The sequence below is a fragment of the Rosa chinensis genome, chromosome 7 (genome assembly GCF_002994745.2).
Source record: "Rosa chinensis cultivar Old Blush chromosome 7, RchiOBHm-V2, whole genome shotgun sequence".
In the NCBI taxonomy this organism is placed as follows: Eukaryota; Viridiplantae; Streptophyta; class Magnoliopsida; order Rosales; family Rosaceae; genus Rosa; species Rosa chinensis.
Window position 1 is genome coordinate 35,157,970 of NC_037094.1, and position 23,327 is coordinate 35,181,296.

General features: G+C 40.0%; 2 protein-coding genes and 1 pseudogene across 3 annotated transcripts; 1 reads left to right on the forward strand and 2 right to left on the reverse strand.

The window, feature by feature from the left end:
- The first annotated feature begins 69 nt into the window (after positions 1 to 69).
- LOC112175934 (mitochondrial intermembrane space import and assembly protein 40-like) lies at positions 70 to 3,339 on the forward strand. 2 transcript variants are annotated; one of them, XM_040510697.1, is made up of 2 exons: positions 70 to 195; positions 2,622 to 3,339. In XM_040510697.1, exon 2 carries the CDS (start codon positions 2,659 to 2,661, stop codon positions 3,082 to 3,084), a length of 426 nt encoding a protein of 141 aa, XP_040366631.1. In that variant the 5' UTR covers positions 70 to 195; positions 2,622 to 2,658; the 3' UTR covers positions 3,085 to 3,339. The 2 variants fall into 2 exon arrangements, with proteins under 2 accessions (XP_040366631.1, XP_040366630.1); XM_040510696.1 differs by having other exon boundaries at positions 71 to 195; positions 2,644 to 3,339.
- LOC121050513 lies at positions 3,164 to 5,490 on the reverse strand (annotated as a pseudogene).
- A 181-nt stretch (positions 5,491 to 5,671) lies between these two features.
- On the reverse strand, positions 5,672 to 7,816 carry LOC112175933 (bZIP transcription factor 60). Its single transcript, XM_024313669.2, has 2 exons — positions 7,210 to 7,816; positions 5,672 to 6,416 (listed from the first exon to the last, which is right to left on the reverse strand). Exons 1-2 carry the CDS (start codon positions 7,692 to 7,694, stop codon positions 5,939 to 5,941), a joined length of 963 nt encoding a protein of 320 aa, XP_024169437.1. The 5' UTR covers positions 7,695 to 7,816; the 3' UTR covers positions 5,672 to 5,938.
- Positions 7,817 to 23,327: the final 15,511 nt, after the last annotated feature.

Consider the following 23,327-nt stretch of genomic DNA (forward strand, 5'->3'; position numbering starts at 1 on the left):
GTTTTTTATTTTTTATTTTATTTTATTTATTATTATTATTTTTTTTTTTTTAATTGAAAGCTCAAATATTCTTGAGTAGCGTGTAGGAGAGAGAGTGGGAGCTGTTTCCAGCGACTTCGATTAGCCCTCGCTTCGCTTCACCGGCTTGGCCTCCGCCGCCGTCAAGGAGCTTTCGCTGCCGGAAAGCTCACCGCGGTTAGTTCAATTTACTGTTTATGGGTGATACATATGGCTGCATTGTTCTGATTGCAAACCACTATAATCTAGCTCAGGATCAAAATGGTTCTTATTTTGGTGTGCTTGAGTTGAGGATTTGCATATACTAGTTGTTCAATCCTATACGTATGATTGTATCTTAACCACCTCTATGGAAGATATGCAAGCCATGAACTTATATCTTCATTAAATCGCCTTCTATCGCTTGTGGATGGATAGTTTAAGCTTGTTGTGCAGCTATGGTTTGTGTTGAAATGTAGTACTTGTATTAGGTGTCCTTTTATCTTACTATACACTGTTGCGGGTATGGTCAATGTGATACTACCTTAAATTGTATGCCATGGACGGATTCAATGCTGCTCATTAGCCATTAGAATCTAAGTTGAGGACTTGCGTAATCGTCGCAAGGTTGGCTACATGGTATGTGAGAATGTGAGATGGAACCTAACAGTTAAGACGGAAGTGTTGTGTTTATGTGCGTGTGAATTTGAGCTTGGAAAGCCTTCTATCTAATGAATGCGGAGTCTGCTTTGTAAACATCCGCTCTGCATCCACCTCCCAAGTATGCCTCTGTCTAAGTGTTAGCTTTGTGACTGCATGGTTTTATGTGAGGAGTTTATAAACCTCATCCCATCAGTGTCTAGTGAAGTTTGTAGCTAATGCTTAAGAGGAGAAAAGAAGAAGAATATCACCTGAACTCGAACTCAACGCAAATAAGGATTCTAATCAAACCATCTGAACATATTGTCTAGTTTAAAAACTTGTTCTTTGAGAAGTCCTGTGAGTTTTTGTCTGTGGTTTATCAACTTGTGTTTCTTTTTACTCAGCCTCATGTGAAGTGCTGTTAAACATTATTTATGTGATGTTACTGTCAATGGTCAAATCCATTTTTCCCTCAAATTTTTGCATAACAAAGCAGCTCAACAGTTGTTCTGAATTTAAACAATTTATGAGATCCTTTGTCACTCTGGCCTATGTCAAAAGAGATGGATATTTGTGCACTAAGCTCAGTGTCATAATACCTTGATTGAGTCATGTAGACGAATGAAAAATTCTGCAATTCTTTCAATGATTTGATGTTGCTATCAGATTTTGTTCAATAAAATTTTGGTTCACATTGGAGACTTGTGTTTCCATTTGCGTATCACAATTATCAATAGTTTTCTTTGTGAATTTGGAACCATACATAAAACTATAAAAGACGCACTGGAACATGGAGACTACAGTTGGTAATCAGTTTAAATAAAACTTTCATGAAATTAATGACGAAACCTTCTGTAGGGTAATATGTCTGAATTGTTGGTTCCTTCTTGGTTGGTTACTGTGCACTGAGTAGCTGTTTCCCAAGCTCTTGGACAGAAGAAGCAATTTGTAAGTCCAGTATACCCTTTAGTTGTGAGTCTCTCTTGCAGGTAGAATTTTATTGCTAGCTCCCCATACACAAATCTTGACCTTACCCAGAACTTTAACTTTCCAAAATTTTCTCCCTAGTGCTTCATAAGGGTTGCCTGATGCTGTAGAAGCCAGAATGTTGCCCATCACTTGCTCTGTTGCAATCTAGTATGCTGATTTAACTGAATCGTGACCTCTTTTTTTTGGGGTTTTTGACCATTTACCCTAATTCTAGGAACTTCTTTCCCCCTTACACCACCCACTTTTTTTTTTCCCACTTACCCCTAAAGACTCTAATAAGGTCTTTCGTAATACTCAATTAATTTTTGTTTTTTCCTTTTTCAATTAATAAAATATTGTTTTGTGCATATAGTATATGTGGGCTTGTCTTTGCTGTTTACTAAAGTTTAGCCAAGAGTATTGAGCAGAAATACACTCCTCAGGGGTCCATTAAGTTTGGAGTTATATAGTAATAGGAACTGGGTACTAATATTTAACCGTTTTTAGTTTTGTTTGTGCAGAGAATCTGCCTGCAAACTTACTGTCACCTTGCATGATGAAATATATTGATCCGGACAGTTTTGTTTCAATAATGGAACCGAGCATATGAATAATTTGTTTAGTCATTTCTTATAATAATATAGGCAGAATGAAGGATAACTTCTAGTTTTAGTAATAAGGTATATTGTGTTGGGTATGAAAACCCTTTTTGTCTTTCCATGTTGATGGGTTGAGGTTTACTACCCGAGAGTGCAATGTGGATATGGTTTCTCATATTCCTATCCTGTGTTGCTCTTGGTGACTGGGGACATTATTTTTGGCTGGACAGAGGTCCTGGAATAATAAACCTTCTTCAACGCACTCAAGTTAAATGTTTAGTAGCTTAAATGTGTTGTAGTAAGGTCTAGAGAGTCTAGATAGTTCTACTGTTTTGGTCATCAATAATCATATAACTAACCACTGGACTAAAGTCTTGTGATTGTCATCAACATTGGAAAATGTATATCTTGCAGTCACACTTTCTTTATGTTTCAGAGGCTTTGAGCATCCATGGGAGGCGCTTCCATCACAACCGAACCTAACTCTTCCAACTCCACACTTCCGCTGCCTTCTCAGAAAAATGATGGCCAATCAGAGAATGGCAAAGAAGAAGAAGAAGAAAAAGAAGAAGATGCAGAGGAAGAGAAAGGTGAGTGTGGGTTTTGCTTATTCATGAAAGCAGGTCCGTGTGGAGAGAGATTCACAGCTTGGGAACAGTGCGTTAAAGAGTCTGAGAAGAACAAGGATTATGCTGCTGCAAAGTGTGTTGAGGTCTTCAAAACTTTGGATGAGTGTATGAAAGAGAATCAAGCTTACTATGATTTTTTCTTGAGGGCCGAGAAAGCAGAATTGGAGAAGGAAGAGGATTTGATGAGAGAGAGCTCAGAGCACAAAGCCAGTTCAATTGGGGATTCTACTGACAAGCAAGAAGGTTAGCCAGTCTGGTGCTTCTTGATTTTGCATCGGCAATCGGAAAGGGTATTGCTGGGATGGGACGGTATTTAGATTCTCATTCATTGTTTTTTTTTTGGTCTGAAGATTCTCATTCATTGTTAGTTGCTGTTCTTGCTGAGATGAACTGTTATTAGTGACCACTATTGATTTTTCTTAAACATATATTAAAGAGAAGATCCCTAGGGATCGGTATACAAAGTTATCAAATGCTAACAAAGGCAGCAGAAATATTTGTTTAAGGCCCCAATAAGTCTGATATTAAGATATATGAATATGAATATAGTGCTCCATGTGAAGTCATTCTAGCTAGTACTTGAAGAATGTTTTCTTCATCCAATCTCTGCATTCCTCTTTAGTCCCTGAAGGATGAGCGAGCTGCCATGCAAATACTTTCCGTTTCCATTGACTGACAACTGGTCCTCCAGATTTAAGGTCCAGATGTTTAATAATATCCGTTCCACTGAGTAATGGCTTTACAACCCAGACTCTGTCAAGACCTAGATCATCAATTATGGCGCTTTGGACTTTTCTAAACAAAGCTGTTCGATCCTCTAATGTAAAGTTCTTGTTCAAAGGATCTTCTGAACAACACAGCAGCAGCAATGAAACTGTCCAAAAATCTTTAATTTCTCGTAGAAGAAATCCCATCAGTACTCGGAGTTGTGATTCTTTTGAAGTAACAGAAAGAACATCAACACACTCTCCGGTTCCCAAGTCATCTTCAGCGAGTTGTACGTCAGATCCACTGGATCCAAAGTGCGGAAGCAAAGGCAAGAACTTTTCCAATGCATTGTCTATCTTTAAAACAGTTTCTGCATCGCTGACTTTTCTCTTAAGCGAGTATTTGAAAATGAAATTCACCACAGGAATCTCTTCTACTCTCTCGTCTTTGTACATGGTCGTCCTAAGTGGGAGGAACATAGCAGCATAGAAGGAGATCCTCTCTGTTCATCAGTAAAGGTAGAGGACCCAATTACCCCAATAAGGTTGCATATAGACTCCAAGTAGGTGACACAAGCCCTGTCTGATAGCGGCTCACACTGAGGATGAAGACGGAACACATACCAAAGCCAATTGAAGTCACACAGTAAGGTCATAGCTTGGACAGGTAGGTCTCCAGATATCATGAGATCAATTTCAGCTCCAATTCGCTCTCTGCTAACTTCAGCAGAAAGAGCTGCCTTCACTTCATCACTGGCAGCAGCTTCCTTTAGCTGTTCAACTAGTGTGAATCCATCCCTTGTGCCAATACGAACAGCTCGCAGACCACGCACTGGATCCTCCATAATAGTTTCCTTTGGTGACAAATGAGTTGCAATATTCCCGGACTTCCGATCTTTGATGCCTCTGTTGGTCCAATCTTCAACTGATTTGGTATTGATATTGTAGAACAAACTATCGTTAGATCCCTTCTCGTTGCATCCTGTTCCGGTGTGCCATATTTTTGCATAATAGGAATTCGGCTACTTCAACTGTACTCTTCACAACGTAAGTTCACAAAATCAACCCATGTACCAAATATGCGCAGCCTCGCCGTTTCCAGATATTTTGATTGGCTGGGATTGCTTCGAATAATGGCACTTCCTCGGACCTCTTCCCCCATAAACTTCATGTACTTTTCCACCATTTTAACAAAATCGCTCCCCATCATATTTTCCAAAGCAATGTCAATGTCATTGCATTCTGCTCCCAGAAGCTTATCACGGACCCATCCACCTGCGACACGAAGCTCTGTCTTCAGTTTATAATGGTCAAGCGTTCCCAGCAACATTTTGAAGATCTTTCGTTCAGTTTCATCGAGTTCAACCATGTCCCTCACTTGTAGGGTCGGCGTAGACATCACGGATGGCAGATCCAGGAATTTGAGGTTCCAAACTCAATGTAAAAGAAAAGAAAAATATTTGTGTGGGAAGAACCGAACAGCACCCTATGCTATAATTTTAGTTCGAGCCACCAAGTGACTATGCTACAGAGCCCGCCATCTTACAGGCTTAGGATTCGGCAATTACAATCCTTACAGGCCTAGGATTCCTAATCACGATAGGTTACTACCATAAGCGAGCTGGAACATAATTTTAGCCACATGTAAATTTACTTCTTTTTTTTTTTCCTTCGTAAGGTCACCGTAAAATTAGACTCTAATTTTGGATATTGAAAATAAATGCATTTACGACGGGTTTTAGATTATACAGTAAATTCTTGAACAAGATGCAGACTCTTGCTGGGGAGTATAAATGTATAATAATAGAGTAGAGGGTGAGAAGAATGTGAAGAAACTCGAGAATCTAGATTAACAGCACACCAAAGATAAGCAAGTAAATTAGAAAAGGACAGTACAGAAAACAATAAATATCTTAGCAAAATTAAATACTTCCTAATTAATTGATTTATCCCTATAATTCTATACACATCCTCATCCCCATCATTATTATCTTCCACAGTAAGGAAAAGACATTCTTTGGTCAATTGCTTCTGACGCTGAAAATTCTTACATGAGCAACAGACAATGTTTGCAACTGTTAAGACTTTTCAGAGTAGCAACATCATGAATATATAGAGAATCGAGATATATTTGACATATCCAAAGTTATTACGGGCAGGAGTTGAAAGATTCCACATCATACTCAACAACATAGCATATGTAGATGATGGTTCAAATAGTTTACTCGATAAGGCCATCTGCCAGCACTTAAACCTAATACACCTAATGCCTAAGGAACCAGCATTAAAGGAAAAATACAAAAATAAAAGAACATAAAAGCAGCCAACCAGCTGAGAGTTGTTCACAGTAGTTCTTCATATTTGAGAGAGAGAAGAGCAAAGCTCACTCAGAAACTCAAGAGACAAGGAAAGCATATTTCATCTTCGTCCTGGACGCCTTGCACCTCCTAGTCTTTACAAAAGATTGAGACTGAAGCGCCAAAACGACCTTACTTACTTCCCCTCTTGCTCTTGGACCCACACTTTCTAGAGCTTTGTTTGCCTGCTCTTGATTTAGAGTTAGTAGTAGTAGGTGGGGCATTAGAGGCAGGGTGAATAGGCACGTGAGGTCCAGGAACCAAAGCAGGGAACCCAACAGCAGGAGTTCCAAGAGCACAGCAGACTCCTGCTTGGTACCAGAAACACCACGGCCATATGCATTGCCCATCTGTAGACTAAGTCGCAAAGCATGGTTCTCGGCATAGCAGCACTGAAGCAAACGCCCCAGCCTCCTGCATTCGCCTTCCAAATACTTGCTCTTCATCTCCAGATCTGTGACATACATTTTTCTCCTCTCCCTTGATTTCATCGCTGCATCCTTATTTCTCAACTGCCTGGAATGATGGCAAACCACATCCACTGATATCAGATCATATCGTAAATATAACTAAATTATCTAATACATTCCAACTAAATTCAAATTCTTTTGCATTTAGATCATTCGGAGAGCCTGTTTACTCTCAAAACTCATCCTGCTTAGTTTTATGTTTCATCATCCTTTTACTTGCCCAATTACCAAAATATGACAACAAGGATGAGTGCAAGGCCCAATTTTATTTTTGACACATAAGTTAAGATTGTAATCCAATACTTCACCACTGAAAAGGAAGAACTTGAAAGCATAACCATCACAATAATCCCCTTCTTTTTATGTTTCATTCTCCTTTGATTTCTCCAAGTTCCAAAGCATAAAAATCAGGAAATAAGTTCAGTTTCCAGATAAACTAAACTTGTAAACCAATACTACAGCAATAAAAATGAAAAACTATCATCACAATATTCACAGAACACACCAAACTTCAAAAGAAACCATCAAATCGAGTATTCTAATCGAATCAATATCATATCATTACAGAGATAACTGAGATTATGATCTCTGAATCTGATTACTCCTATTTGAGGACATATAATCATACATTTAGAACCAAAAATAAAAATAAAAAAGTCAATTCCTCCGTGAATCACCCAGGCAAATCCCCATTTTAACCATTTTGAATATATAGCCCACTAATAAATTAATTAAAAATATCAAATTCTGGCATATTTAACAAATAATCGTATTATATTCAAGCATTCTCCTAGATTTCAATAATCCATTTAGGATTAATATGAACAAGTTAACAGTACCTTCTCCTTTTCTTGGAGACAGGATCGTCAGCGTCTGCGTCAGCATCCGTATCATTGTTGAGCGGCGATCCATCGGTTTTCTCCTTCTCCGACTTAGCGCAGCCGTTTGAATTCGAATCCACGTAGGCAGGAGATTCCGTCGACGGCGAGTCCACGAGTACATCCGCCAAAAAATTCTCATAGTACTCCTTAGGCGGCTCCTCCGAAGCCTCCACCTTGCTGACGTCTTCGTCTTTCATCAGCATGTCCTCAACCTCGCCGATCCACGTGTCAATCGATCCGGCCTCCGGGTTGGCCGGAGCATCCTCCACCGTCGATGACGACGACGAAGAAGGCGAAGCCCCAGTCGCCGCCGTGGCGGCCGGGTTCTCCAACTCCTGCAACAAATCTAACCCCTTCGCGTCGTCGAATACGAAATCCCAATCGATCTCTCCGATCACGTCAACGCCGCTGTCCAAAAATTCAAGGCCTCCGTCGAATTCCATAAGCTAAAAGGTGGTATTTACAAAACCCTAATTCTAACCGGTGGTGACATTTTGGGGGAGAATATATTTATATATAGCAGAGGCCAGAATAGTCTTGTTTTGGAAACGCGTAGTGTCTGTGTCATACTCTGATTCTTTCTTTGCTGCTTCCTCGGTAAGAAAACAAACGCTGTGTGGTCACGTGCTGGTCACGTGTGATGACTTTTCCCATTGAATTTTTATTATTTACTGTTATATATTCTCTGCCAGATTGGATTTGAGGCGATGTTGTCATTGAACCAATGGGATTGTGCCAGCAAGAGCATCTCTTTGCCTGACACGTGCGAGGCGTTCATTATCACTTATCAGGAATTTTTCCTCCTCCGTTTTTTCTTGTCGTCAACCTTTCATTTTATTTGTTGTTTGTTGACCAAAAAATCTTTCATTTCATTTATTTATTTTTAATTCGGACTTGAAGGCCACGCAACAAACCTGCATTCACCAGTGGGCGCGGTGCGGATTAAGGCTGAAACTGAAACCACACCACTTGTATCGGATTATTCATTTTGCAAACTGCAACCGAATTTCAAATGTGCTAAACTAATTAATCCGGTTATCACATTTTTCGGTGTGGTACGATTCGGTTTCGGGTTGAACCCAGTTATTGTTTTTACCCTTTTAAGTCCATAAAATGAGGGACAAATTTTTACTCTTTCACTTTGAAGCCTCATTTGATTCTATCCAAGTATCCAACATCCCAAAAAATTGAAAAAAGTAAAATAAAACTTAGAAATTATCGAAATTGTCGAAAACTGAAAAAGAATGGAAAAAAAAAATAGTAAACCTAATTGCTGGGTCGATTTAGGGTTTAGGAGGTCGCGAGAGAGGCGAGAGAGAATAGACTGAATAGTGACAAAGGAGAAAAGGTCGTGTTATTAGGTAACCCTAATTGCTGATCAGGAGCACTCAAGCCTACATAAGTTTGGAGTTGTAACCGATAAGAAAATTAATATAAAAACAAAATAAATAAAAAAGGGGGACGGTGCGGTTGAAACCGGGCAGGTTAGGACCCGAAACCACAACCACATCATATTCATGCGGGTGCGGTTTGAGAGAGAAGTGGCACCGCTTTGTTTCGGTGCGGTTTCTAACCCCTTTTTTCTTGTGTGAAACAGTGCGGTACCTACCGTATTTGCAGTGCATTATGCCCACTCCTAATTCACATCATGCGATAATAAAGCAGAGTACGTAGCAGACAACCCTTCAGCACACAATAAGAATAAGAAAAAAAATATTCATTTATCCAAAATTGAGCTACAGTAATCCCACGTATCCAAACATCTTATGAGATTACCCACTTACGCAATAGATTACATATTTTTTCCCCTAATACCAAATTAATTTTTTTTTTTTTTAAATTTGTAATTTTTACTTTTGGAACAATTGTGCTCTCTCTCACTTAGAGAAAGAAGTCATCGCAGACTTCGCGAGAATCCAATAAGCGGAGTCCGAAGACCTGCCGCCTGAATCCAGTGATTGGAGATCAGAGACCTATTGCCGGAGATCGGAATCCCGCGTCCGATATTATTGCCCCTAATAATAAATAATAAACTTTATTGCTTCCAATAATAATTTATTGGGTTTTATTGGAGGGTAATAAAAGTCTCGGAGTTCGGCGTCCCCTTTTTTTGCCCCTCAATAATATCTAATAAACTTTTATTACCCCCTAATAAAACCCAGTAAACTTTCATTGCCCCTAAATAAAAATTATTGGATTTTATTGGGGGGTAATAAATGTCTCCAGCAACCTCTCCGTTGACCTATAAGATCTCCGACGACCTCTGGCGACCTCCGGCAGATGACTGTAGTCTGACGACCGATGGCCGGAGTCTGATAAAGTCTCACTATGCCAAAAATTGCATCACACGACAGTACTCACACAACGAAATAGAAATTCTCTGTTGTCTATTGATGAAAATTGAATCATACAACACATTTAGTAAATCTTCGTTGTATAAAGATGCTCAAATTCTAAAATTTCTAAGTAAAAGGTTATGGCATGACATAAAGAAGGATTATATGTTGTCTGAATGCAAAAAAAAAAAAAAAAAAAAGACCGGCATATTTCCCTCCTACCATTTAGTCAAATTTGGCTCCAAATTGTATTGTAGATGCCACTAAATTGTACAACAGTAGTTACTTGTGTTGTAGGAGTATACTTGCAAATCATCATACAATGGTTTTTAATGTTCTATTGTGCAAGTGAGTGGCAAAATTTAGAAAAGTCTCAAAAATGGCATTCATTCCCTCCTCCCCCCCCCCCCCCCCCGAATGAGCAAATTTAGCTTCAATGGTTTGTTATGCTTGCAAGTTCCTACAACATTATGAACTATTTCTGTTGTGTGAATGAGAAATGCTTTGCCTAAGCTCCAAAACTGGCATTTTGATTGCACAAGCGGGAAATTTTCATCTATTGTTCCTTCAGCTATGTAGCAATTTAGACAACGTAAATGCATTTATACGTTGTCTGACTAACTTAAAAAAAAGAAAAATGATTAAATACGTGTTACTCCTTGTACTTTACTCCAGAAAACAGTTCAGTCCCTCACCTTTTAAATTAAACACTTTAGTCCTTATTCTCTCTAATTCTCACACAATAAGTCCAAAATGACTATTATACCCTTAACTTTCTTTTTTATTTTTATTGTTCTCTCTCTCTCTCTCCAAAAAAAAAAATTTGTTTTCTCTCTTTTATTATTTTTTTTTTTTTACTTCTCCCACTTCACTCACAATTCACAATTTCTTTCTTTTTCTCTACTTCAATTTTTTGTTCCAGTTTCTCTAACCCAGAATCCCCAAATTCCCAGAAAACTTAATTCAAACCCAAAAGGAATTTAGGGATGGATCATTGTGTTCTGGTGGGTGTGAGATTCCATCCGACTGATGAAGAATTGATCGAGCACTACCTCTACCTCAAGAATAATCCTAGCTTGACGTCGGCGACACCATCCTTGCTACTTCCTGAGTTTGATTTGTACGGTCTCTCTCTGCTCTCTCTTCTCGTCTTGGGATTTTTCTCTCAAATTGATGCCATAAATTGAAATCGCTGACTTAGGATCCAAATCAGATCCTGGGAAATTTGGAGGTGAATTTCAGCTTTGTGGGAGGAGAATCGGTAGAAGCTCTCGAAGCTTCCAAGGAGATCTTCTCTGGCCGAGGCCACGCTGTCTACAAGACTTTCCGTATGTCCTGTATTGTCTTCCGCGCTCACGCCTCTAAAGGCATGCTCAACAGCATCAAGAAAGCCTCCTGGTTGTGAATTGGGCGAAAAAGAAGGGGTGGTTTTCATAGGGACGAGTGCGAGCTTGTAGAGGACCTTATTGCCGACGGCGAGAGCAATGGTCAATAGGGAGCTCAAAACGATGCATTTTGAAGTCGATGAGTTAGAGGAGGAGGAGGTCGGGTTGGAGGCTGAGGCGAGAAAAAATGAAAAATCCCAAGATGAGATGAGAGAGCTGAGAGAGAGAAGTAGAAAAAATAAACAAATAAATAAATAAATAAATAAAAAGATAGATAAATTAAAAAAAAAAAAAAGAGGAAGTGAGGGGTATAATAGTCATCTTGGACCTGTTGTGTGAGAATTAGAGAGAATAAGGATCAAACTGTTTAATTTAAAAGATGAGGGACTGAACTGTTTTCGGGAGTAAAGTACAGAGAGTAACAAGTATTTAATTAAAAAAAAAAACAGTGTTATTGCTTAATGCCTTAGACAACTGAGGGCACACTTAAACAAAGTTAGTGCCTTAGTTGTTTTTCATGTCTGAGAGAAAAACCCCAAACTTTTCTTCACTTCGAGCAAAACCTGGAGCTCTGCTCACCATCTTCTCAAAACATTTAGCCATCACAAATCACCATCTTCTCACCATCTTTGAAGTCTGGATTATGGTTCTACTCGATTAGTATATAGAATTCAATTTGGGGGTTTTTCGTTCTGCTGAAAATGGGGATTGGGTTCTCACAAATTGAGTTGGGTTCAACTCGATTAGGGTTCGATTTGGGGATTCTTCGTTCTATTGAAAAGGGATTGAGTTATCACCAAATCAAGTTGGGTTTGACTTAAAGAAGGAGGAAATGGGGGTTTTACGGGTTTAGGGATTGGTGCTCAAATCCATTTGATTGGTGAGCTAAATTTGAGATTTCACTGCTCTTATTCATTGTCTTTGTTCTTTTGGTGCTCAAATCCACTTCAGGTTTTAAATTTTGAGGAGAAGTTCATAGTCTTTGTTCTTTTGGTGCTCAAGAGTATTCGATTGGCTCAAGTTTATAACCACTTGCTTGTTGTTGGTGGTGCTCAGGTTTTACTCCCTCTGGGTTGGAAGAGCATTCGTTCTATTGAAAGTTAGGGTTATTAGATTTGGGGGTTTGACGAGTGGTAAACTGAAGGCAGATGAGGCACCCAAGAACATTGAGCACCAAATCGAAGGGACCCAGTACGCTCCATTATGGCCTTAATAACGAAAAAAGCAACCTCATTGGCTTTCACCCAGTCGAATCTGCTCACCAATTGGTACTAGTTTCCTCTTCTCTTTCTCTATGTGTTTGGGTTTGTTTAAATTGAAGATATGTGGTTAATTCTCTAGGATTTTAAGCTTGTTTATTTGTTGGGTTTCAGGCGTAGAAGATCCAAGAGGAGATGGAAAGGAGAATCTTGGCTTGCAGTATGAATTTTTTTTTATTTTTTAAACAAATTTTGACTAGTCTTTTATGGATTGTTGTGGAGATTTAGTTTTTTTTTTTTTTTTTTTTTGATGCAATAGGGTATTTTTTGTTAAGCCCGGTTGTGTATTAAACCTAGTTATGTGATTAATGGTTGATGGCATATGGATTAAATAGGCTAGATCAATTTATTGTGATTTTCTAGTCCTAGAAAATTACTTCTTTACTGTGTGAGTTTGCTTTGTTTTACGCAAGGAAACCACCAACTCCATATCACTTGAGATGCTTTGTTTTATATGAGAAAGAGCTTTCATGTATTCAGTGTGCTTAACTATTAGTTTTATTATATATCTGGTCTTTAGTTGGACAGTTGGGAAACATTTCATTGAGCTTTTGTGCAATACAGAAAGTGTTCCCTAGGTTTAGTTCTATACCTAGATATTATAATGCTTGCATCTTTTCGTTACAAAAGTTGAGTATGTATATTACTTTCTTGTTAAGTATTGGTGTAATTATTCCACTTTTTGTAGTTGTATTCCCTGATATTGAACTGCCAATTTATACTATTTTCCGTACAGTGGAGTGACATTTGAGTCCTTATTTGTTTGTTCTTTGAAGTGGTTGTAGATTTTATTGGCCTACTGGAGCCATACCTTCTTCAATGCTAGGATTGGAGACTCTGACAGGAGACTTGAATTACTTTGGTCCTTAAAATTACATGAATGGTAAGTTAACTTTGATGGTCTTTTCCATGTCATGAAACATTCTCAGAATCTCTCCAGATATGTACAACATTCTAGTAGTTTATTACAAGGCTCACATACAATTAAGACAAAAGGAACAGATTCTTTGTTGGTCTTTAATTACTTGCAGATTACAAATAACATGCTTTGTTGGTCAGTAGCACATTTCAGTACCCATTTCACTTTCCTGATCGACACAAATGAAGAAGAAACTCAAATTTTCAATGGTTGCAAATTTCAGAGGCCTACTGGAGCCATACCTTCTTCAAAGCAGGTATTCCAACTCATATATGTTGGAATTCTCACAATACGCCCCCATCCACAGGTATATATGGTTGTAGTTGGCTCAGTTAACTTTTGTATGTGTAGTAGTTTAGATGAATTACACTTTCACCTATTGTTCTTAGTTATTTATACTCGTGTACTATCAATATCAGTACAGTAATGTGAGAATTATCTGAAGAGTTGTTGAGGTAAATTTGGGTGCTTAGTCGTTGAAGGTAATTTTGATTGATCTTTACATGTTACCATCTTTTTTCTTGAAGTTGCTTTCATGCATTGGAGCTTGATCTCTCTTGTGATCTGATATCTTTTCTTCTTATTCTATTTCATGCGTTGAACATAGGTAACTTGATATCGTGGATAGTTTACAGAAGTAGAAGCATTGTGTCTGTATGGATTACTATTGTCTTGTTAATTAATGCGTTGGAATATAAGGTCTCATATGGAAAGAGTTTTTCTCGAAACTAGTTAAATTCTTTTCTTTTAGCCTTAGTCACTCGATCAACTTTGACCTGAACATTTTTGGTTGGCTCAGAAACCCAATCTTGTGCCTCATTTATGACTAGCTGCATGATTCTGCATTGGTTTTCCTTTCATTTCCTTTGTCACAAATGGTATATGTGTCTCCACACCCATAAAATTTCATGAATTGGAAGTTCAGCTGGCATCTAAAGCATATAATTCAAAGTCTGCTGTATAAACTTGACTAAATATGCTGCTATAATATTTATCGTCCTTGTAGCCTCTAGTTATATTGATGCTATATAATGTTCTAGCAATTGAAAAGTTTGGTAAGTCTTTTGATATCAGTTGCTCTACTGGACTTGAAAGAACATATAATTCACGGAATGGGGACTATGGTGGCAAGGTATGCTATTTTTCCAGCAAATGTCTGACTTTGTTTTTTTGGTTTCAATTTTTGTTTTTGCTTTTCTGTTACATTGAAGACTATTGTGCTTTACAATTTTTTCTATCTACATAATTTTTTTGTTCTTTTTTCATATGTGGTGGCAAGGTATGGAAGACTTCCCAAGATGAGCAAAATAGCCTCAAAGCTCAAGTCTTTAACAACTCAAGTCCTCAATTTTAAAAAAGCAAGCTTCTTTATTGCAACATTTGCATACTGTGAAGAAGAACAACAAAACCCAAAGAGACCCAAGTAGATGGTACATTTTCATGCACCATAAATGTGCCATGTTTTGGAACAATATAAATTTGTATCAACTTTTGATGTCCAAAGTAGATGGGTATGGACTAGAATGCTTTTCTTATTTAAATGTTGGCTTAGATGATCGAGACATGCACCCTTTTTGCTTTTGAAGTTTAAAGTATTGGTTAGATTACTCATTTAATGGTTTGCAATGTTAACATTTGATGAACTACGATCTACTGCTCATTTGGTAAATGGACCAATTTAATTCAAGAATGGATTGTTGAAATGATTAGACAACATTATATCACGACTCAATGTTGTCTGAATGGCCAAAAAATGGGACAGCCACTTATTGCAATTATTCATATCAGACATCGGGTTTATAACAAATTATGTTTTCTAACATTTACTCACACAACAGAAGCAATTGAACTCAGTTGTCCCAAAAGTAAATCATATAACAGAATCAATTGAACTCAGTTGTACCAAGAATAAATCATACAACAGATATAGTCCAAGAACTGAAGTTTGAAGATCTATCAGACTACACACAAAATAAAAGCATGTTGTCTGAAAATCTTAACACACAATAGCTTGAAAACAAGCACTGTGGTTTGAAGCAGTGTCTCAACTGCTGCGTAGGGCTGCGCCTGGCATCTGCCGAGCTATCACACAACACTTATAACACATACTTGTCGCCTGTATGTTTCTCAGACAACTGTTTTCCATCGTTGTCTGAATTTTCAATAGACAACGGCTCGGTCTACAACTGTGGCACTCCAAATCAGACATCGATTTTCCACTGTCATCGGTGTCTCCTTACACTTCAAAATAAGCACCACATGTGTAATATTAAAGTCAGAAGGAGCATCCTTTGTGTTTAAAAAGTGTATAACTGCACTACCAACCTTTGGACTAACCAAATCGCAATATTGCTAATAAAAATATGGCCACATAGCATCAGGACCTGGAGCTTTAGAATGATGCATATGGAACAAGGCTGTTTTGTGAGATCCCAAGTTTTGAAGTTGCTCAAATTTTATTTTTGAAGTGGGAAATGAAAAGTTGAGATTGCCACGAGTTCGCGGTATTTTTTGGATTCCCGAGCTATTTTTAATGATTTTGTCAATTTTAGGTGGAAATCATTAGGTGGTGCATTACCATTGGTCGATATGTCTTGCGCAAGATCATATTGACATTTGTCTAGTGGTCACATTATGTTTTTGTGTGCTTGACAAGTGGCATAAGCTTGTTGGTGTTTGATTAAGAAGTTGACAAGTGGCACCAAACCAACCATTCATGTCTTGACACGTGGCAGATCTCTACCTATAAATAGGAAGTCAACACACCCATAATGTCCGTACCGTTTTCCAAGAGAGCTTCTCTCTCTAGCTTTCTCTCTCTAAACTTCGGCAGATCCAATAAGAGATTAGGGATGGAAAAAAAGGTCTAACTAATTGTATCCAACAAATATCTTGCTCCATCTAATAAAATATTTTGTCCAATATTACCCTTATGTTCATACCCAACAAGTGTTTTTATTTTCTCCCAATCCATCTCCACTCAATTTCATGGGATGATGGAATTAGCCAAACAAAAGCATTTTAAGAGGATTGAGTTCATATTTGTTTCTTAGAGAAATTAGGCAGAAAATTTGCTGGGTATAAAAATAGGGAAAATGTCCCTTAACCCTAATTTGAGCTACAGTAACCCCACTTACCGCAACAAATTATAAGTCCCTTAACCTTAATATTACTCATTTTGTTCCTTAATACCCAATTAATTTTTTGTTTATTTTTTAGACTATTTTGCCCTCTCTCCCTTTGTCACATAGAGAGAGAGAGAGAGAGAGAGAGAGTGTGTGTGTGTGTGTGTGTGTGGAAGAGAGAGGAGTCATTGTACCGACCGCCGGATATATCCTCAGAGAAGTCGTTGGAGATCTCATAGGTCACCAAGACTATTATTGCCCCCTGATAAAACCCAATAAAAGTTTCTTTTATTTGGAGACAATAAAGTTTACGGGGGGAAGGGACTAATCTCCCTAAAATTAGATAAATAAAACTTTGATTGAAGAGAAAATGAGAATATTACATCAATTTAAAATCTTTCATTCGGGGACAATAAAATTTTATAGGGTTTTATTAGGGGTCAGTAAACGTTTATTGGAGGTCAATAAAACCAATATAATTTGGGCATTTGGAAGAGGGACTAATCTCCCTAAAATTAGAAACATAAAACTTTGATTGAGGAAGAAGATGACAAAATTACTTCAATTCAAAATCTTTTATTGGGGACAATAAACTTTTTATTGACCAGCAATAAAAAAACTTTATTGAAGAAAAAAAAATAAGTGTTAAATTTTGCTAGTTGGGTTTAGTTTAGCATGTGGAACATGTTGGTATGTATACCTCCCAGACACAAATATCAGAAACACAAGGCTCATCTAGCCACCAAAGAACAACAAAGATACTCCTAGGCGAGGATCCCGATACCCCTTTGAGCGATATCGGGAACCCAACTGTCCCACACTGAATGCAAGGAGACCACATCTCCCTAAATCGTCTACAAATGGGTCATCTCCAACATCCTAAAGAGGTAACTGTATACTATCGTTTTCCACTATCTTTATCTTATAGCGATATTGACTTAGGGATCGGAGCGTTGAAGGCCAGCACACCTGGTCTTCCCTCTGACCTTTGTTTGTTTTAAAGATAAACGAGATCGATAACTATAGTAACTGGACAAGACATCGTGATTCAGCTGGACAAGACCACTCATCTATACAACTGAAACATTTGGCGCTAGAAGGAGTCCCCTCGGCTCCTTGTTGGTAGGACAAAACACTCTACCAATCCCTAACAGCACCCCCGATACACACAACGATGACCACCCTCGCGAGGACGTGGCTCATGAGGTCCAATGTATCCTCAATTTCCTCAGCTCTATCAGCGAAACCTCTACTGTTGTAACGACAGACACCACCACTGCACTAGAGATTGCCAAGCGCGACCTCATGGAATCACGTGCGCAAGTTGAGGCGAGGGCCTAGCAGCCGTGGAAGCCTGTAGGTAAGTGGAAAACATAGCCAACCAAAACCGCATTCTTCACGACGCACTTCAGTGAAGAATCGCGAATAAAGAAGCACTCGATAGAGCCCGTCAACAAGAAACTCCAATACCTACCATTAGTGGTGTTAACACACCAGGGCACCTTTATTCCATCCTCAACAAACAAAACTTCTGGAACTCTCACAGACCTTACACTAGGGAACGCGAGCACGGGCCCGCAAATAATCTACCTCAACTCACCTCTATTCCCTAACCACCTCAGTGCAGCACAGCTGCCACCACCACCTCAACCCATACTCGACATGGCAGGCATATCAGACATCAACACTGCTACAATCGCTATCACTGTCCCTCCACCTAGCCTCAATACAAGACTGCTGCTCCAAATGAGCAAAACTATCGCCGCTTTACAAGCACAGATTGAGAACTTAGAGAATATGTTTTGCTGGAAGCCGATAATGGTAGAGTTTCAAGGGAAGATGGGACAAGCTAAGAAGCACCTAGCGGAGGCAAAACCCTTCAAAATTGAGAAATACAACCGCACTCGAGTTCCATACCATTACCTCGAAGTATTCCAATTATTGCTGCATGGGACGCCATACACTGACGCAATGGCATGCCATGCATTTGAGGAAACGCTAATAGATGAAGCCCTGCACTGATTCCTCAATTTGCCAACCAACTCCATTGACAGTTTCCAAGAGCTCAGAGACAAATTCCTACAGCGATTCATTATATGTGACAGTGGTTATCGCACAACACCTGACCTATTCAGGCTCAAGAAGAGGCCTAATGAGCGCCTGCGAGACTTTGTTCGAAGATGGCCAAAACAGGCTACCCAGTGTCGCTCTCTTGACTTAGCCCTAGCAGCATCAGCATTCAAGTAGGCCATTCAGCCATGATACATCTTACTTCAAATCAATGCCAACCCTCCTGCCACTTGCGACGACCTAGACGATGCCGCGACAGCCTACACCCAGGCCGAGTATGATACTTTTGGTCATGATACGGGCACCAGTGCCAATCTTGTCAATGTACCCCAGGTCACTAACCCAATGGGAGCACTGATAATAGGAATATGGATGGGAACTGAGACAAGCCTACTCAACCCAATGAAAGGACACCACGAGAGAAGCTAACCTACAATAGTGTTATGAGAGACAAGCAATACAACAAAAGCCTCGAGAAACCCAAGCACACTTCATCAAGCAGTCAATACCGTGATGCGCCATATAGCAGCTACCGATACAGGGAGTTTGAGATACCAAAATATGATGCACCCAGGACCGAAATCTACACCACCCTCACCACCTCTTATAAAGACATCTGGAACAACCACAGGGACATCATCCCATGCCCAACAAAGCGTAGACCCGACCAGAAAAAATCGAGAGACAACAGTAAGTACTGTACCTACCATGAAGAAGTAGGCCATCCAACCAATATCTGCTATGCATTGAGAAACGCCATCGAGAACCTCATCCCAAATGGTAAACTCCAGTAGTATCGCACTCCTGCCACTAGAGCTAAAGCCAAGTGCAGAGACCCTTCACCGGCCCAAGCGCCAATGCCCTCATGGGCAAGAAATACTGGCACTCAACTACGGCTGCAAGACTCCCCAAGTGGACGATATGTTGGTAAAGAGTGTCACCATCGAGGACCACATCAAGAATCTAGGCATCATCTTCGATGTCCTACTCCAGTATGGCATGAGACTTAATCCTGACAAATATGTGTTTGGTGTTCTTAGAGGCAAATTCTTAGGCTTTGTGGTAAGCGAAAGGGGCATTGAGGCAGACCCTGAGAAAGTCCAGCTATTCTTGATATGGCCCCATTAAAAATGAGAAACGAAGTCCAGTCCCTAATAGGTAAAGTCGTAGCTCTCGCCCGTTTCATCTCTCGCCTAACCGACTAGTGCGCACCATTTTTCAAGCCCTCAAGACCTACTACACTGAAAACATAAATTGAGGACTAGAGCATCAAAGGAATCCGAGACTACCTCTTGTCAGTACCCATCCTCTCTAAACCCATCCCAGGGGACATCCTGTACATATATCTCGCAATATCGGTCACAGCAGTCAGTGCAGCCCTCGTTAGGCAAGAGAACACCGAGGAGCTACCAGTATATTACACAGGCAAAGGCTTCAACGATGTAGAGTCTAGGTACTCCAATATCAAAAAATCTGCCCTAGCATTCCTCACCTCTGCTAGGCGATTAAGGCAATACTGCCAAGAACACACCATTCATGTACTCACCAACCAGCCCTTAAAACAAGTCCTCTAGAAACTAGAGTCCTCGAGCAGGTTGGTAAAGTAGTCCATCGAGCTAGGTGAATTCAACATCTAGTATGTACCACGAACCTCCATCAAAGGGCAAGCGGCCACAGATTTCATTGCAGAATTCATTCCTCTAGAAAAGAGCGAGTCTCAAAGAGAGACAAACACAGAAGCCAGTCCTACCCCGATATGGACACTCCATGTCGATGGGTCCTCCAATAACAAACTTAGTGAGGCAGGCGTAGTCCTCACAAACCCCGAGGGGCACACATAAGAGTACACCCTCAAATTCACGATTAAAGCCTCCAACAACGCAGTCGAGTATGAGGCACTGATAGCGGGAGTCCAACTGGCAAAGGAACTCGGGGTCAAAAATCTACAAATTTTCAGCGACTAGCAGCTTGTCGTAAACCAGGTTGGTGACGACTTCCAAGCCAAGGACCCTCACTTATCCCACTACCAATCTCTCAACACAACTCTACTTAGACAATGTCTCGCTTCCCACACCATCGCCTTGGTACCAAGAGCACAGAATGTGAAGGTAGACGCAATCGCCAGAATGGCAACCTCTCTACCTGACACAAACATTAGAAACCTAAAAGTGGAGATCCTGGACAAACTGAGTATTAATAGACCGTTCTCGGAGATATTCACCATAGAAGGCCAAAGGCCACTTTCTTGGATGGCTCCTTTCATTGACTGTCTCTCGGAAGGCATCGAGCCAACAGATAAGGCAACTGCTACTAGACTACGCAAGACAGTGACATTGTACACCATCCGAGAGGGCAAGCTATATAGAAAAAGGTTGTTCCTTTCCTCTCCTGAAATGCATCTCCCTCGAGGAAGGGTAGTTAGTGCTACTAGCATTGCACAACAGAGTTTGGAACAATCATGCAGGGGCTAGGAACTCGGCATTCAAAGCACTCTGTACAGGGTACTACTGAGCCACAATCAAACAGGATGCAAAACGAATCGCCAGCGCCTGCGTAAAGTGCCACTAATTTGCCAATTTTCCAATTGCACTATCAGTACCACTCTTAATCATCATCGACCCCTGGGAATAATGTCAATGGGAACTAGACTTCATCGACAAATTCCCCATAGCCCCAGGACGATTGAAATTTGCTATCGTGATTATAGACTACAACACCAAGTGGGTGGAAGCGGAGCTCTCGCCACCATCCCAGTTGCCAAGGTCATCAATTTTCTATAGAAGAATATCTTTTGACGGTTTAGAATCCTTGAAACAATCATCTCCGATAATTTTGCACAGTTCGACAACGACATACTCAGGGAGTTTGTGGGCCAATATGGCACCAAGATCTGATATGCCTCACTAGCTCACCCCAGGCAAACGGTCAGATAGAGGCTGTCAACAAGATCATCAAACAGAACCTAAAGAAGCGCCTTGACGACGCTAAAGGCCTCTGGGCGAAAAAGTTACCTGAGGTCCTCTAGGCTATCAGGACAATACCAATTGAGGCCAACGGCGAATCCCGTTTTTTCATATTGTTTGGCACTGAACCAGTGATCCCTATAGAGCAAGAGATCCAAAGCAATAGGGTGGCATGCTTTGATGTGCTCACCAACACAGAAGGCTTGAATCTCAATCTATACCTTCTGGAAGAGTGCTGAGAACGTGCACACTTGCGAAATATAAACAACAAGCACTGTATCGCTCGCTACTACAATGCTAGGGTCATGCCTCGCCCACTTACTATTGGGAATTGGGTAATGAAGGAAACCATGCCAACACCAATAGGCTTTAAAGGCCACTTAGGAAGGACCATATGAGATTGTTGAAGCCATTGGGCCAGCCACCTTCTTCTTGAGGGGAGCTGATGGCAATATTCTCCCATAATCATGGAATGCTCAACATCTTCGCTACTACCCCAAGTAAGGATAAGTAGTTACATCCACGCTCCTAGAGCGCCTCTCTCGCCGCCTAAGCTCTATGCCAACATCATCTACTTCACCATCAAGATCGTAAGTTTTCTGATGTATTTTTGTACCTACCTTCAGAGCAGCACCAAATAAAATTCCTTTATTATCGCCACATAATACATTCTCCAAAAAGTATACTATCACTCACACGATACACCCGCCAACTCCATCTATATCGCCACAAGGATTCCTCGTAAGTCCCATATTGCCTATCATGATCAAGCTAGATCGTGGACCCAAAAAAAAAAAGCGCTAAAGGCACAGGGATGTTGTATAGCAATCCTAAATCATTTCCCAAGCTTCGCTAACGATACATCCAACAAATATCGCCCACGGCCGGTTCTGCTGACATAGCTAAAGTGTTATCCCTCACAATCCTTTGTATTGCCTATCGCGATCAATGAACTACCAATGTTAACCAACAATGTCGCCCACAATCAATTACCAATGCAACTAGGTTCCAACACTTGCCAACAACCAATTTAATGATTAATGGCAGTGAAAAATGTGTATCGCCATCATTTCATATCGCAACGCCATATGTCAATGCAACCAATTCAATGATTAATGGCAAAGTGAAAATTGTGTTTCGCCATCATTTCATATTGCCAATGCCATATGTTAATGCAAGTAACCAATTCAATGACATGCCACGTAAAAAATATATCAATACGAATTGCCAACCCAATGATGACTAGTTAGTAATCACCAACAATCAATGATCAATGCAAAGTTAAAAATGCGTAATTGCCAATAGTATAATCAATGCAAAGTTAAAAATGCGTTATTGCTAACAGTCAGTAATCGCCAATATCAATGTTTTTAAACATACAATCACCACAACTAAAGAAACAAAAACAAGTCTTGACTGAAAAAATCAACGCATTCATTTATTACAAAAGGGCTTTGCGGCCAATAACAATACATGAAAATCGATTCTACAAACAATACGATACATCAACGTTTACTCTAGCCATAGCGAGTTCACCCTTCCAATAAGACTGATCCTTTGGAATTTGAGGAGCCCTGGAAGAAGATCACTGTCACATGCGCTGAACGTGCTAGCTTGACGAGCAGGTCCAATACTGGTAGGAAAGATTGGGGGACAGAGTCACTGCCTGCCCTATCGCTGCCCGATCTCTATCATTGTACCTGTGCTGCACCACCCGCAATCGGTGTCCTTGGGTTTCTCACTTGAATGGAGATTCGGTTTCCTAGGAGCATCGATTGCTCAGCCCCTTAAGTGATGTGCCTACCTGAGATTAGGCTATAAAGTCGATAACCCAGGGATGAGATTAAGTTATAAAGCCCAAAAAAGCAAATGCTGCAAATAATTTCCGATAGAAATGATTTCAGAAGAAGAAGAAAAATCAAAAACGAGGAAGGAGACATGTTTCTCACCGTTGCAATCCCAACCCTAGAGCACAACACCAATTTATAGGGAAAGATTGGCCACCAAACCACTTCAAGG